This window comes from Zeugodacus cucurbitae, chromosome 4 (assembly GCF_028554725.1).
Source record: "Zeugodacus cucurbitae isolate PBARC_wt_2022May chromosome 4, idZeuCucr1.2, whole genome shotgun sequence".
Lineage (NCBI taxonomy): Eukaryota > Metazoa > Arthropoda > Insecta > Diptera > Tephritidae > Zeugodacus > Zeugodacus cucurbitae.
In genome coordinates, this window is record NC_071669.1 from 39,086,030 (window position 1) to 39,098,299 (window position 12,270).

At 37.2% G+C, this 12,270-nt stretch overlaps 3 protein-coding genes across 3 annotated transcripts; 2 read left to right on the forward strand and 1 right to left on the reverse strand.

Annotated features, from left to right (window-relative positions):
• The first annotated feature begins 112 nt into the window (after positions 1–112).
• Zfp64_1 (uncharacterized) lies at positions 113–6,036 on the forward strand. The gene is made up of 5 exons (XM_011187790.3): positions 113–375; positions 438–1,167; positions 1,309–3,904; positions 4,048–4,774; positions 5,741–6,036. Exons 1-5 carry the CDS (start codon positions 322–324, stop codon positions 6,032–6,034), a joined length of 4,401 nt encoding a protein of 1,466 aa, XP_011186092.1. The 5' UTR covers positions 113–321; the 3' UTR covers positions 6,035–6,036.
• A 519-nt stretch (positions 6,037–6,555) lies between these two features.
• LOC105214403 (uncharacterized) lies at positions 6,556–9,925 on the reverse strand. Its single transcript, XM_011187789.3, has 3 exons — positions 9,509–9,925; positions 9,143–9,409; positions 6,556–8,669 (listed from the first exon to the last, which is right to left on the reverse strand). The coding sequence occupies exons 2-3, from the start codon at positions 9,402–9,404 to the stop codon at positions 6,625–6,627; spliced, it is 2,307 nt and encodes a 768-aa protein (XP_011186091.1). The 5' UTR covers positions 9,405–9,409; positions 9,509–9,925; the 3' UTR covers positions 6,556–6,624.
• Positions 9,926–10,140: 215 nt separating this feature from the next.
• LOC105214402 (innexin inx5) lies at positions 10,141–12,040 on the forward strand. The gene is made up of 3 exons (XM_011187788.3): positions 10,141–10,813; positions 10,873–11,012; positions 11,089–12,040. Exons 1-3 carry the CDS (start codon positions 10,336–10,338, stop codon positions 11,602–11,604), a joined length of 1,134 nt encoding a protein of 377 aa, XP_011186090.1. The 5' UTR covers positions 10,141–10,335; the 3' UTR covers positions 11,605–12,040.
• Positions 12,041–12,270: the final 230 nt, after the last annotated feature.

Genomic DNA, 12,270 nt, shown 5'->3' on the forward strand with positions numbered 1-12,270 from the left:
ACCAAACCTACTTATGGATTGTTTTACAAATCAGAGCCTAATTAAATCAAATAATTTTCATTATTATTGAAATAAATATTATTTGATTTTTATATTACATTTTATGTGTTCAATGAAATGGATAATTTGAGTAAATGATTTCTTTCTATAAAAGCAAATAACAAATATAACAAAATATAACAATATTGGTACTTGAAGTATTTGAGTAACCATTTTTGTTATGTTTTGATTATATTTCGTCACACAGCTGTTTCTGTGTTTGTATTGTCATTAAGAAAAGTGAACAATTGAATTGGGGGCAATCAAATTCGAAGAAAAATTATGAACGAAGGAGTTATCTCCAGTTACGAGCAATTATTTGGTGGTTCTGGTTTGGTGAGCCACACTACAGTATATTAAAATACAATGTTATTGTTATTACTTTAACTATATTGTAGCCGTCTGACCTCGGTATAGAAATGGCGGCCACTTCGATTCACGTTGCCCTCGGAACAGACTACCATAAAGAAATAGCTCCACAGCAGCCACAGAATCAACAATCACGGTCTTTTCACCATCCGCCGACGTACAACAATTTTATTGGTACTACAGGTGACGGCACGACTCAAAATATCGGCTCCAAACAGATGGGGTTTGCTTGTAATAACAGTAGTGCATCCTTTATTGGTAACGGTGGGAGTAATACAGTGTTTACACAAATTCCATTTGTTCAAATTCACACGACGAATGTGCAGCCACAAAGTGCATTTAATAGTACACGATTCAGAAGAAATGTCACCAACAATCAAGAAGAAATTAAAGCTGAACCAATAAAGTCAGAAAATTCTGAAGGTGCCAAAGAGCGTACAAATGGAACACCCACACCACCAGTACCTGTGCAACAGCGTAGTGATAACCAAACTTCTAAAAATTTTACTCAAAATGAGAAGGAAGTTTTTACTGATTTAGAAACTATTCGCGGAATTGCGGATGAGGTAATTGAACAAAACACCAAAACATGTACAAAAGAGGGAGCAGGATTTACATCTCCAGATATCTATAAATGTCAACATTGTGCTTTTATAAGTTTGACCGAAAGGGGTTTGCAACTCCATCTCGATTCCAGATTTCAAGAAAATTCTGTAGTATGTAAAGATGCCCATAGTCGAAGAAAACTACTTTGTCCAGGTATGACATTTTCATTTTTGATTAAACATTTTTATATCAATTATGGCTTTAAATTAAATATCTTAAAGCGCTTTCGGCATGAGTAATTTTTTGAAACAATATATGAAGCCATGCAATAAATAAATAATTTGTGTGTTTCAGGTTGTGAAAATGTTTTCTACGCTTACTCGGTTGTAGAAATTCATTTACGGGAAGACCATTTAATGTCCGAACAGGATGTAATAGTATTTATGCAAACTATTAAGAAAAATAGTCAACCCTCTGAACATTCCGAATCAACTAACAACGAAAAAGGTTCTGATATAGAAGTTTCGAACGACACTCCAATTAAGAGCACGCAACCACGAAGTCGTATATATTTGAAGAATGTCGAATGCTTGCGGGAACCGAATAGAGATCCGATTGAACAGCAAGATAATATAATTAATGATAGTATTTTTCATTTTGAAAATGATGAGTGTAATACACTTGAAAACATTGGTAGCATTAGCATGGAGGAGCAGGACCTTATAGGTATGCTCACCAGCGGTGAAGGAACATTTCATAATAAAGGTGACAATAATGTTGACTCTATTCTTAATGATACTTTTACGCCAGCTGTGGAATCAAATAAGTCAGTAAATCCACCTAAACAAAAAATTTCGATTAAGAGTGTTGATGTGCTACGAGAACCAGCGCTGTTGCGACGTGATTATGAGATGCAATCATTTGGAGATTTCATTAACGTCTGTAATGATTTAAATTTGCATACGCCTAACACCAACAACAACGAAATAAGTAACTGTGATGACAACCACAATAGAATAAATGACACGGATGGCCAATATAGTTACACCGTAACTCCGATTAGAGAACCGCTCGTGGGTAACAATGACGATGCCGCCATCGTTGATTTCACGAATGATTTCGAGAAACCAAGAAGACCTAAAATTTACATAAAAAACGTTGATATACTGAAAGAACCAATGACATTTTCGAGCAATATCAATGCGCCGGCTATAACGGAGTCTACAAATAACGTAATGAATTTTAATTTTATGCAACCGACAATACCGCAAACTGTGAACTCTTACCTAGATTCCGTTGATAGCCTGAACGCCACAGTACCGCCTTTTAATAGTGGCATGTCACAGCTACCGCTTGGTACCATATCGGATCAATATCTCTTCGAAAGCGGAGGTGGGAACTTTCTAGTAAACAGTTCCACCACTGTCTCAGACAATTACACTTATGGCAATGAGCAAACTTCAGAACACTTCTTAATGGATTCTAATCGGTTTACAGATGCGATAACACCAATGACAACTGAACCTACACCGCCACCTCCTACGATGAGTACAGTAGTAAGTAACACTAACAGTTGTACCATTGATGCGCAGCCTACACAAAACGCCTCTGCCATTCCAAATGAGCCAAAGCAGAAAATTTTTATAAAAAATGTGGATATTCTGAAAGAACCGCAGTTCCAAGAGCCTCGCGGCTTACTGCATTTGCGCACTGTCGACGAATTAAATTTAATGAACAGAAAAGATGTTGAAAATCTGATAGCACCTAATTTGGAGGGCAACCAAACCAATCTAACTGAAGAGGAACTGGGTGATAACTTTACGCGATTGAACAATGCGAATAGAGAGACATTGTCGTCTGTTGAAAACTGCAATGCCAGCAATCTAATTGAGGCGATATCTTACGGATGTGAAGGATTTAAATTGAATGAGTTTTCAACACAAAACGGTTGGCATGATGACTATGATTTGGGAGACGATATTAGGGAGATCATAACCAGTACTATTGCGCCAACTTTACCAACAGCACAGAAGACAATACATGAGTTGGATACACCACAAATATCACTGATCTCCATACCAGATATGGAAGAGCTCACCGGTACAAATGCTGCAGTTAATGCCAATGCAGAGTCAGTAGCAAGCGGGAACACTACAGTAACCTCGGATGTAGCACAACAACAACAATCAAGTGCAAATTTCACTTTTGAATGTGAAATACCCACTGCTGATATAAATGGCGCCGAAGAACCTGTTTGTAGTTCTGAAAATTTGATCAATTCCACTGCAATCTGTAATGAGGTTATGTCGGATCCTCAAACAGAACCTGAGTCGATAGATACAGTTCTATTAGAAAACGAAGAATTACTGAAACAAGAGCGCTTGAATCAAACCACACCTGTAGAACATACCGAATCCACGTCTTCACAAAAAACAAATAAGGCAAGCGACTTTAATGACATTCCACCGCTCACACCAATGACTTCAACTACATATTCGATATGTACTAACTTAATTACCTCAACATCAATGGCTGCACCCACTGGTTTGCCGGTGCCGCCACTTGTACCTATGCTACCACCGAAAGCTATCAGTTTATCTAATGTTAGCACCCCTGCGAATTCAACGGAACGTGGACGTATTTATGTGGCTAATAACCTAATGCAAGCGCCTAACGCTTCGCCAATTTCGCAAACACCAACGTCTAAAACTAATAATACGAAGAGCTTAGGCAAACAGCATCCCAAAACTCCGATTGCCGTTTCGGTAATGGGTGGAACTTCGGTACGTGGGCGACCGTTTGGTTCGAATCGTACTGGCATAACCAAGCTTCGCAAGCAACCGCTTAACGAAAACGGCGCAGGTGTTTACCTGAAGTGCACAGTCGCGGGTTGCGCCTTCCGATTTAAAAAGTCTAACACACTTGATTACCACATAAAATGTCATATCAAGTAAGTTTAAATTATGAATTTGTAATATTTTTGAATGAAGTTCTTTGAAAATTTTATATAAAGCTAACTTAGAAACCGCTTCTGCTTATAACTGTCGTTGTTATTATTATTTTTATTAATTTTATTTTACTTTTTTATCGCAGCGAGTCTCAACCTCAATCAATGGCATGCCCTGAGTGTAGAGCGCCGTTCACGAACTGGAATTCGCTGCATACACACCTCTGGCGTACGCATAAAATCGACATGGAGCTGTACAGCTGTGAATTGTGTAGCTTCAAAACACCCATATATTCACGCTTATTAAACACGCATTCCAAAATTCATTATGACGAACGAAACTACAAGTGTGATCAGTGCGAGAAGGCTTTCAAGAATACAAAGCAGTTGAAAAATCATCGTCGTTGGCACCGCAACCATAATAAATCCACAACATCTCCATCAACGAAGCCAGAGATCTCAATGAAGGCAGATTTGCCACCTTCTGAAAGCAGCGCTGCTGTGCAGCATTCGCTTTCAGCAACTACCACATCCGATGCGACACAAGTACCTGTAACCGTGCGTAATTTTTATCGCTGCAAGGACTGCGAAGCTGTTTTTTCACATCAGAAAACATTACGAGAGCATCTGTGCAAGAACGCTGCTGCAGCAGTACAGTGCGAGCTGTGCGATCGCGTGCTGACTTCTCGCTCCTCCATCAAGTTGCACATGCAATTACACGAGCCATCGCGTCGCTTCAAATGCAACATCTGCGATTATTCCGCCAGTGATCATAACGCTTTTCGGCGGCACAAAATGACACACGACAATAATGCGAAAATGTATGCTTGCGTTCACTGTGATTACAAGTCCATACAAAGTGTGGCCTATCAGGTAAGGGTTGAAACTAAATTCCTTTGAATTCACACGTCATTATTTTGGCAGTGTCTTAAATTGGACTTTAAAATAGATAAATAATTAATACTACTGAGTTGACTGTGGAATTGATGAGGATCAGCCTGTATTATTTCTGGTTCCTAAATGCCGATATATTTTACCATATATAATGGTTTTTATTTTTATTCCATATAAAGGGTTTTTAATAAGAGCGCTGAAAAGTTAAAATAAAACAAAAGCGGTTAGGGATATCAATGAAATTATTTATTTCTGTGAAAGTACGATGCCATTATGTACAGAACTTGATTTCTTTTGCATGGCCACTAAGGGCACGCTGGCAGATATCCAGATGTAAGACTTAACGTAGCCCCACAGGAAATGGTCTAACGGCGAGGCGGCAAATTGACTGGGCTATTCCATGAGATAACACGTTCACCAAACCATAAATCGATTGTGACATTCGCTGTGTGGCTTGTGACGCCGTCCTGTTGGAACCACATATTGTCCAAGTCCATATCATCCAATTCGGGTAAAAAATATTCGGTTATCATTGAGCGGTCAGATAGGACGATTATGACGACCATAACATTGACGTAGCGCTCTTAGAGTTGAGGCTGCTAACTCCGAATTTCGGTAGTAAATTTTAATAATTTCGACTCCTTGTTGGATCGTATATCTTTCCATGATGAAATGGCAAACCTTAGTAGCGTCCCTCTTGAAAACCAGTTCATATCAGCCGGTATGTAAGATATACTGACTGCTCTTACGACAGTCGGTTCTACGTAACCAAGGAATTAATATTAATCTGCAATGCCATTGTTGCAAACTAACGAATTTGAGAGGTTTAGGTATTCGGTACCTCATGAACGTAGTTATCCCTTGTTTACTTCAATTAATATTTAAGAATATTCCTATACTAATTTTAAAAATTGATATTTATTTTTAAAAACTATTTTCTTGCAGAAACATGTTCAACAAAAACACCCACAATTGGCCGATTCCATCGTCTATAAGTGTAAGATCTGCCCATTTGCCACCATAAACAAGAGCTTATTCGATATACACCAAGTTAAGCATGAAAATAAGAATGACAACACTGAAGGCGCTGATGTGGCGGAAAATGTAGATGCACAAAAAACAACAACGGCAAAAACAAAGATTAAAGTCAAGAGTCACTTATTATTGACCACTACGGCCGATTCAACAACGGAATTAAACGAGTTATGCGTTGATGCAGTAGCCAATATGGTATCTTAGCAATAACCAAATGTGGTGACGTAGAAATGTTGCCATAAGAAACAAATTACATTTCTATCTTTGGAGTTAATTTTATTTGAAAAATTGTTGTAATTATGTAAATAGTTTAGGTTAATTAGTTTAAGGCCCAACGGCAATGCTAAGTGCAAACAAGGCTTTGAAAATATATTTAACATACCTTATATAGAAACGATTTAATGTAGTCCCAATGACCATAACAATAAGCTTTTATATGGAAGGGTAAATAAACACGATAAACTACCACAACTGAATAAAATTGTGTCAGTGATTTGAATTTATATTAGCATTGCCTTTGAGTACATTTATACTAGCCCTGTGGCACTTTTAATCTTTTTATATTATTAATACGTGTTTTTTTTAATAATAATCTGTGTAGTTAAGAGTATGTTACTGTAGATTTTAACGTGTATACAACGTATGTACTGTATAATATTTAATTTGATATACTTATACAATATATGAGAACAGTATGATATACAACATGTGTGTGTATGTATAACAATGGCTACAAAATCGTTACTTTTTACTAACTTAGTTATACCGCATGAACTATCGTCGTTTATATTATTTTATTCAACTAATTTCTCGCCATAGACAACTGGCATTTCTGCCTGTAGGCGCAACAATCGCACATATGTCACCAACTTCCAATCTTCCGGATCGTCTCCATGCTCTGTGAAAGTCGACGAATATGAAACCAATTCTTGCGAGCCATCCATATCGAAATCGGCAATGAGCATGGAGTTCTCCTGGTTATTCAGATCCGGCTGGCACACGATTTCGTTATGATCATTTCGACAGAATTGCACAATATTGCTCTGTGAAGTGTTTTCGATGCGATAATCCGCGCCGATGAATATGACCAGCATTACAGTTTCGGTGATCATGTGCATTTTGTAATTGTTCAGCAGTAAATTACTGTTACTGCTACGTCGCAGACGGGTTACATTCTGCTCGGCCAGTGGCAATGTGTAGGTGTGTCGCTTTTGTATGAGGTGATCAAATGCACTGAATGTCTTCGTGGGGAAGTCATGTACCAGCTGCTCTTCGGTGTGCAGTTTGTCATTACCACTTTGGCGTTTCGTTTTATTGGACGTGATGTGGTTCTGTTTGGTGGTTTTCGTGGCATTTTCCTTGCCCATGTGAGTTTTGGCTTTCTTATTTGCTGCTGCCGTATTGCGCGCATTATTTGCATAGGCTGCGGGCTCATCCTTACTTGGAGGGCGTAGTGCGTCTTTTTGGTTGTTCCACTTCCAGAATTTCATTACAAAGCCCGACATTTCAGTTTTGGTGTTTTTGAAATGCCATTGTGCCGGCACCATGCCATACATAGCGGGATTTGTGAAGTTCCGCAAGACGGTTGTTTTGTTGCCGTGTGTCTCGCGCAGCACGAAAGTAACATTGCAATCATCTGGGCACTTGCCGCGATTTTCCACGATCAGTTCACGACCGCTGAGCGAGTAAATGTTGCGTTGCGCGTCGGTTTCTTTGCGTTGGCCGTAGTGGCGATGTTGCGCAATTTTGGAAGCGGGTAAAAGCTTTTGCCCGGTTGCAATCGATTTGTTTGTTATTAAGGCATATAGGTCTGCCAAGCTCTTGGATCGTTGCGCTTCGGTATTATTGCGCCAACAATTGAATGTCACTTTTTGAGAATTCTCCAATTGTAATTTATGCAATACATCACAATCTTGTACCTTAAAGCCATCACCCATCGGTTTGCCGCTGCGACCGGAGAGCATACGTAAGAAATTTCTTTCTTCTACACGATGATTTCCAGCACGTAATTCACCTTTATGCACCAGATTGCGTGTACGCAGTTCATAAGGAATGCTAGTTACCATTAATATCTCTAATACCCCATCTCCATCTAAATCGGGCAGTATTACAGGAAAATCCAATTCATCGACTCTATGTGGGGATCGTTCTTTGTAATGCCAGTGCCATTTACCAGAAATTGGATCTATTGCGCCTAATTCACCAAATTCATCCAGCACCAAGCAATCAGAACGTCCATTTTGATCTACGTCGATTAGCGTGCAGTCGATGGCTACAGGTTCATCGACCATTGCATCATACCAGGCTACAGCACCAGAACTGCCAATTAGCGATATGATACCGTTACGTTTGGCGTTATTGTTGTTGGGGAAGAACGCATCGCCGCGATACAAGAATATTAAATTATTTTCCCAACTTCGTAAGCCGCCAACCACGTGAACTCCGCCTTTCAGCTCGATCTTTGTGTAATTGTTGAGCCAATTGTGTGTTCGTATTTGGTCCACAGGTGCGGGGCATGATTTGTTGCAGGGCACCAACCAAACAAAACCGAAAACAGCAAACACACATAAAAGTAACGAGGATATAAAGCAACATCGTCGTGCTGGTGTCATAGGCTCATGGGTGCTGAGATCTTTTGAGCTACCGCGACCCAAAATGGCTACGTTATCAGCATCAAGATGATTACGTTCGTCATAGTCGCTATTGAAACTTGAGAAACTGCTGGCTTGGTCATTTAATCCTATATCGGACATCATGACGGATCGGAACGTGTTTTGCATGTTAGTCGTATAACTGCTGGGCCTCGGCTCTTGCCTTGGGTTGTTTAATGAATTATTACCTGAAAATCAAAGATATTTTGATAAATATAATAACTTTACAAAATTTTCTAATCCAAAAGCCTAAAAATTGTAAAAAAATCTTTAATATACGTATAAATGTATATTCATTACCAAAAATAAAATAATACTTATCGGTTGGGCGGAGCGCCAATCCCATTCAACCCATTTGTGATTTTATCCTTACATCGTATAACCAATTTCCAACTATCCATGAGACACGATCACAGAATCACCGGATGGAACTGCATTGTCGTCCATCAGACTCGTATCAACGGTCCAAAGTGTACTAGTCACACACCCGCCCTTCTTTATATTCTTACCCGATATATGTATAAATAAATATGCAATATATCCCCTTGTAATTGACTTGAACACACATTTAAATACAAATATATATGCTTTCGCGGTAACACGAATTTGTCACAGAATTTCGTTAATCCAATTAATTCTTTTGAACTCTAAATCTCCTTACCTATTGCTGATGAAATAAGCGAATCGTTACGCTTTTGATGAGTAGTATTTAAGTCGTTCTGTAGTTGGCGGAGTGCGAGACTTCTGGGAGGCTCCTTTTTAACAACGCATCCGTTCTGATTAACCTGTTGTTGCTGTTGTAATTGCTGCTTTTTATGTTTGATACTGTTATGGATTTCCTCCTCTGACTCCTCGTCGGAATCAGTAATCACCTGGTTTAGCGGTGCATAAATAGCTTGATGAGGATATTCCATATGAAGCATTGTAGCTGTATCGCCCCGGGCGAAGAACGAATGTCAATAGGGAGTTTGTGAAAAATCAATAAATAAATAAACAAGTATACAATTATTTCAGATTTTCTTCCAACCTGTTTTGAGACTGTTACTTTTTCATTCGGCAACCACATAATTCGGATTAATGCATTGAATTTTACAAACTTGTTATAATTAAATATATACGACGTTCTTAAAAATATTTTCAGCTCAGTGATAACTTTTTACTCCTTAACGGTAATGCACAGCAATGCAATATATTGCTATGTATTTCCGCGCAGAGGGTTGCGCTATTCAACAGCTGTTATGAACAGAGTGCTTATTATGCAAAATATTAGCTGGAGAATTGGACATGGCCATTAACTATAATAACGAAAATTAACAAAGTCAAATATTCTAAATGAAAGAGATATACCTTCGAAAAAATAAAAATAAGTAAATGAACATAATAGTGAAGAGCGTATGTGTTATGGGAATTTGATTTTTACTATAGCTTTCTTCTATTCACCACCTTTTGAGAATAGATTTAGGAGATATATAAATAAAAAATATTATTAAATCTTTATTAATCATTTCATATATTTTATAGCACAGAATATTTATTCATTTTCAAAGTAAAAATTTTCATAATTATAACAAGTGTTAGTGAAACAACCCTTGTATAATGTATACTCTGCAAATTCTACAAAATTGTTGTAATAGAATATCTACTGTGTAGAATGGAAAATGTGTTCTATAATTTGCACAAAAATCCGTTATTTAGTGAAATAAAATATTCTTCGTTTGAAACGTGTTTTCGTACATCTTATGAAAAAACAAAGCCAAATCTGAAATTCATATGTACACTGCAAAGTAAAATTAATACAAAATTTGCGATTTCGTGTTGGATATTTTGGAAATATTTCTTCCACAAACGGTAAACATGTATGCCGCCGTCAAACCGCTCTCAAAGTATTTGCAATTTAAATCAGTTCGCATATATGATGTGGTCTTCACTTTACACTCGAAATGTACGGTGGTAATATTGTTAACTTGTTCATTTTTGCTATCAGCAAAACAATATTTCGGTGAGCCTATACAATGTTTGGGTAATGACAAATACAGTGAATTTGTTAACTCATTTTGCTGGACAATGGGCACTTATATATTGAATGTTTACGATGTGCAAGACCGCATACCACATGGCGACAAGTTGTTAAGTACACAGACTGGAGACGCTTCTCCATATATAGCCGAAGGAATAACCACAGAGGTTGTTGGAGTTACGGAGCGAGTGTATTTGCGTTATTACCAATGGGTGATTATGTTACTGCTCTTGCAGTCGGTTTTCTTTTATTTTCCTTCATTCCTTTGGAAGATGTGGGAAGGTCAACGGCTGAAACAATTATGCTCCGAAGTTGGTGAGTTTGAAACTTTTTATTTTTAGTTTTCGTTTTATTTATTTTTTTCAATCTTAAAGGTGATGCATTAGTCCCCGAAAATACTTACGTAGAACGTTTAAGATTGTTGCTAAAATACTTCTCATCCGATTATAAGGAGATACACTTTTGTTATATGGTAAAATGTCTCACATGCGAAGTATTAAATTTCATAATCAGTGTAAGTATTTAAGTATTTTAAGCGGTGAGAAATTTTCTAAATTTGACTTAACTTGTTATATTCACTATCATTGTAGGTTATCAATATTTTATTGCTTAACGTATTTTTAAACGGCTATTGGACGAAGTATATTGAAGCTCTTACGGCCGTGCCACTCTATGATTGGGACAATTGGAATCGAATGACTTCGCGAATTTTTCCCAAAATCGCAAAATGCGACTACTTCATATTTGGACCAGGTGGTTCTCAAACCAAGCGCGATGTTTTGTGTATCCTACCACTGAATATATTAAACGAAAAGATTTTCGGTTTTTTATGGTGCTGGTTCCTCATAATGGCAGTAATCGCTGGTTTAAATTTGCTATACCGTCTCTTCCTAATGTCCAGTAGGACATTTCGCTTAAAAATGATAAGCACACAGTTGCGCCCAATGTCTACAACACAGGTGCAACTCGCTTTGGAGAACATAAGCTTTGGTGACTGGTTTCTCCTTTTTAAAGTCAGTGTAAATATTAATCCAATGTTATTTCGAGATTTAATTAAAGAACTGTACGAACAACGCAAATTAAGAAATAATTTGTCTTCAGTTTAAGGACTAACCTCACTATGATTGACAGTACAAATATATTTGTATGTACCGACTGGAGGTACATAAAAATTCCATATTCATAATTGAAAATCGTTTTGGATTTTTAATGAATAGAAAAATCATTTTGATAACAACTTTAAAAGGAAAAAAATGTTGATTTACTTTGTACCAAATTCTATATATAAACAAACAACATTAAAGTGCCTTGTATTAAATTATTTATAATTGTTTTGAAATTCACTCTTGCTTGATGCCACTATACAGATGCATACGTATATTAGAGAGTAAGATTTTTCTTAAACCAATGAATTCAAGTTATCTCTATCGTTTATTGAATAATAAATATTTATTTTTATGTATGAAATTTGAAAGACGAAAATGAATTTAATGAATAATTGAATAAAAGTAATTTTGAGCAATGCTCATAGTTGAAAATTGATTTTGAGTTTGGATTGCTTTCATGAATCATTTGTTACTTGGTTATATGTTGGTTACTCGATAGTATTTTGGAATATTTTTTTGAGTGCATATGCGCAACATGTTGCACAGAGTATAATAGTTTTGTCCACTTTACGTATGTTGTAAGGTAGTACCTAATATATACAAATACAGTAAAACATGACTAAGCTGGACACCTGCGGTTCAGCACTTTTTGTACCAAATTACACG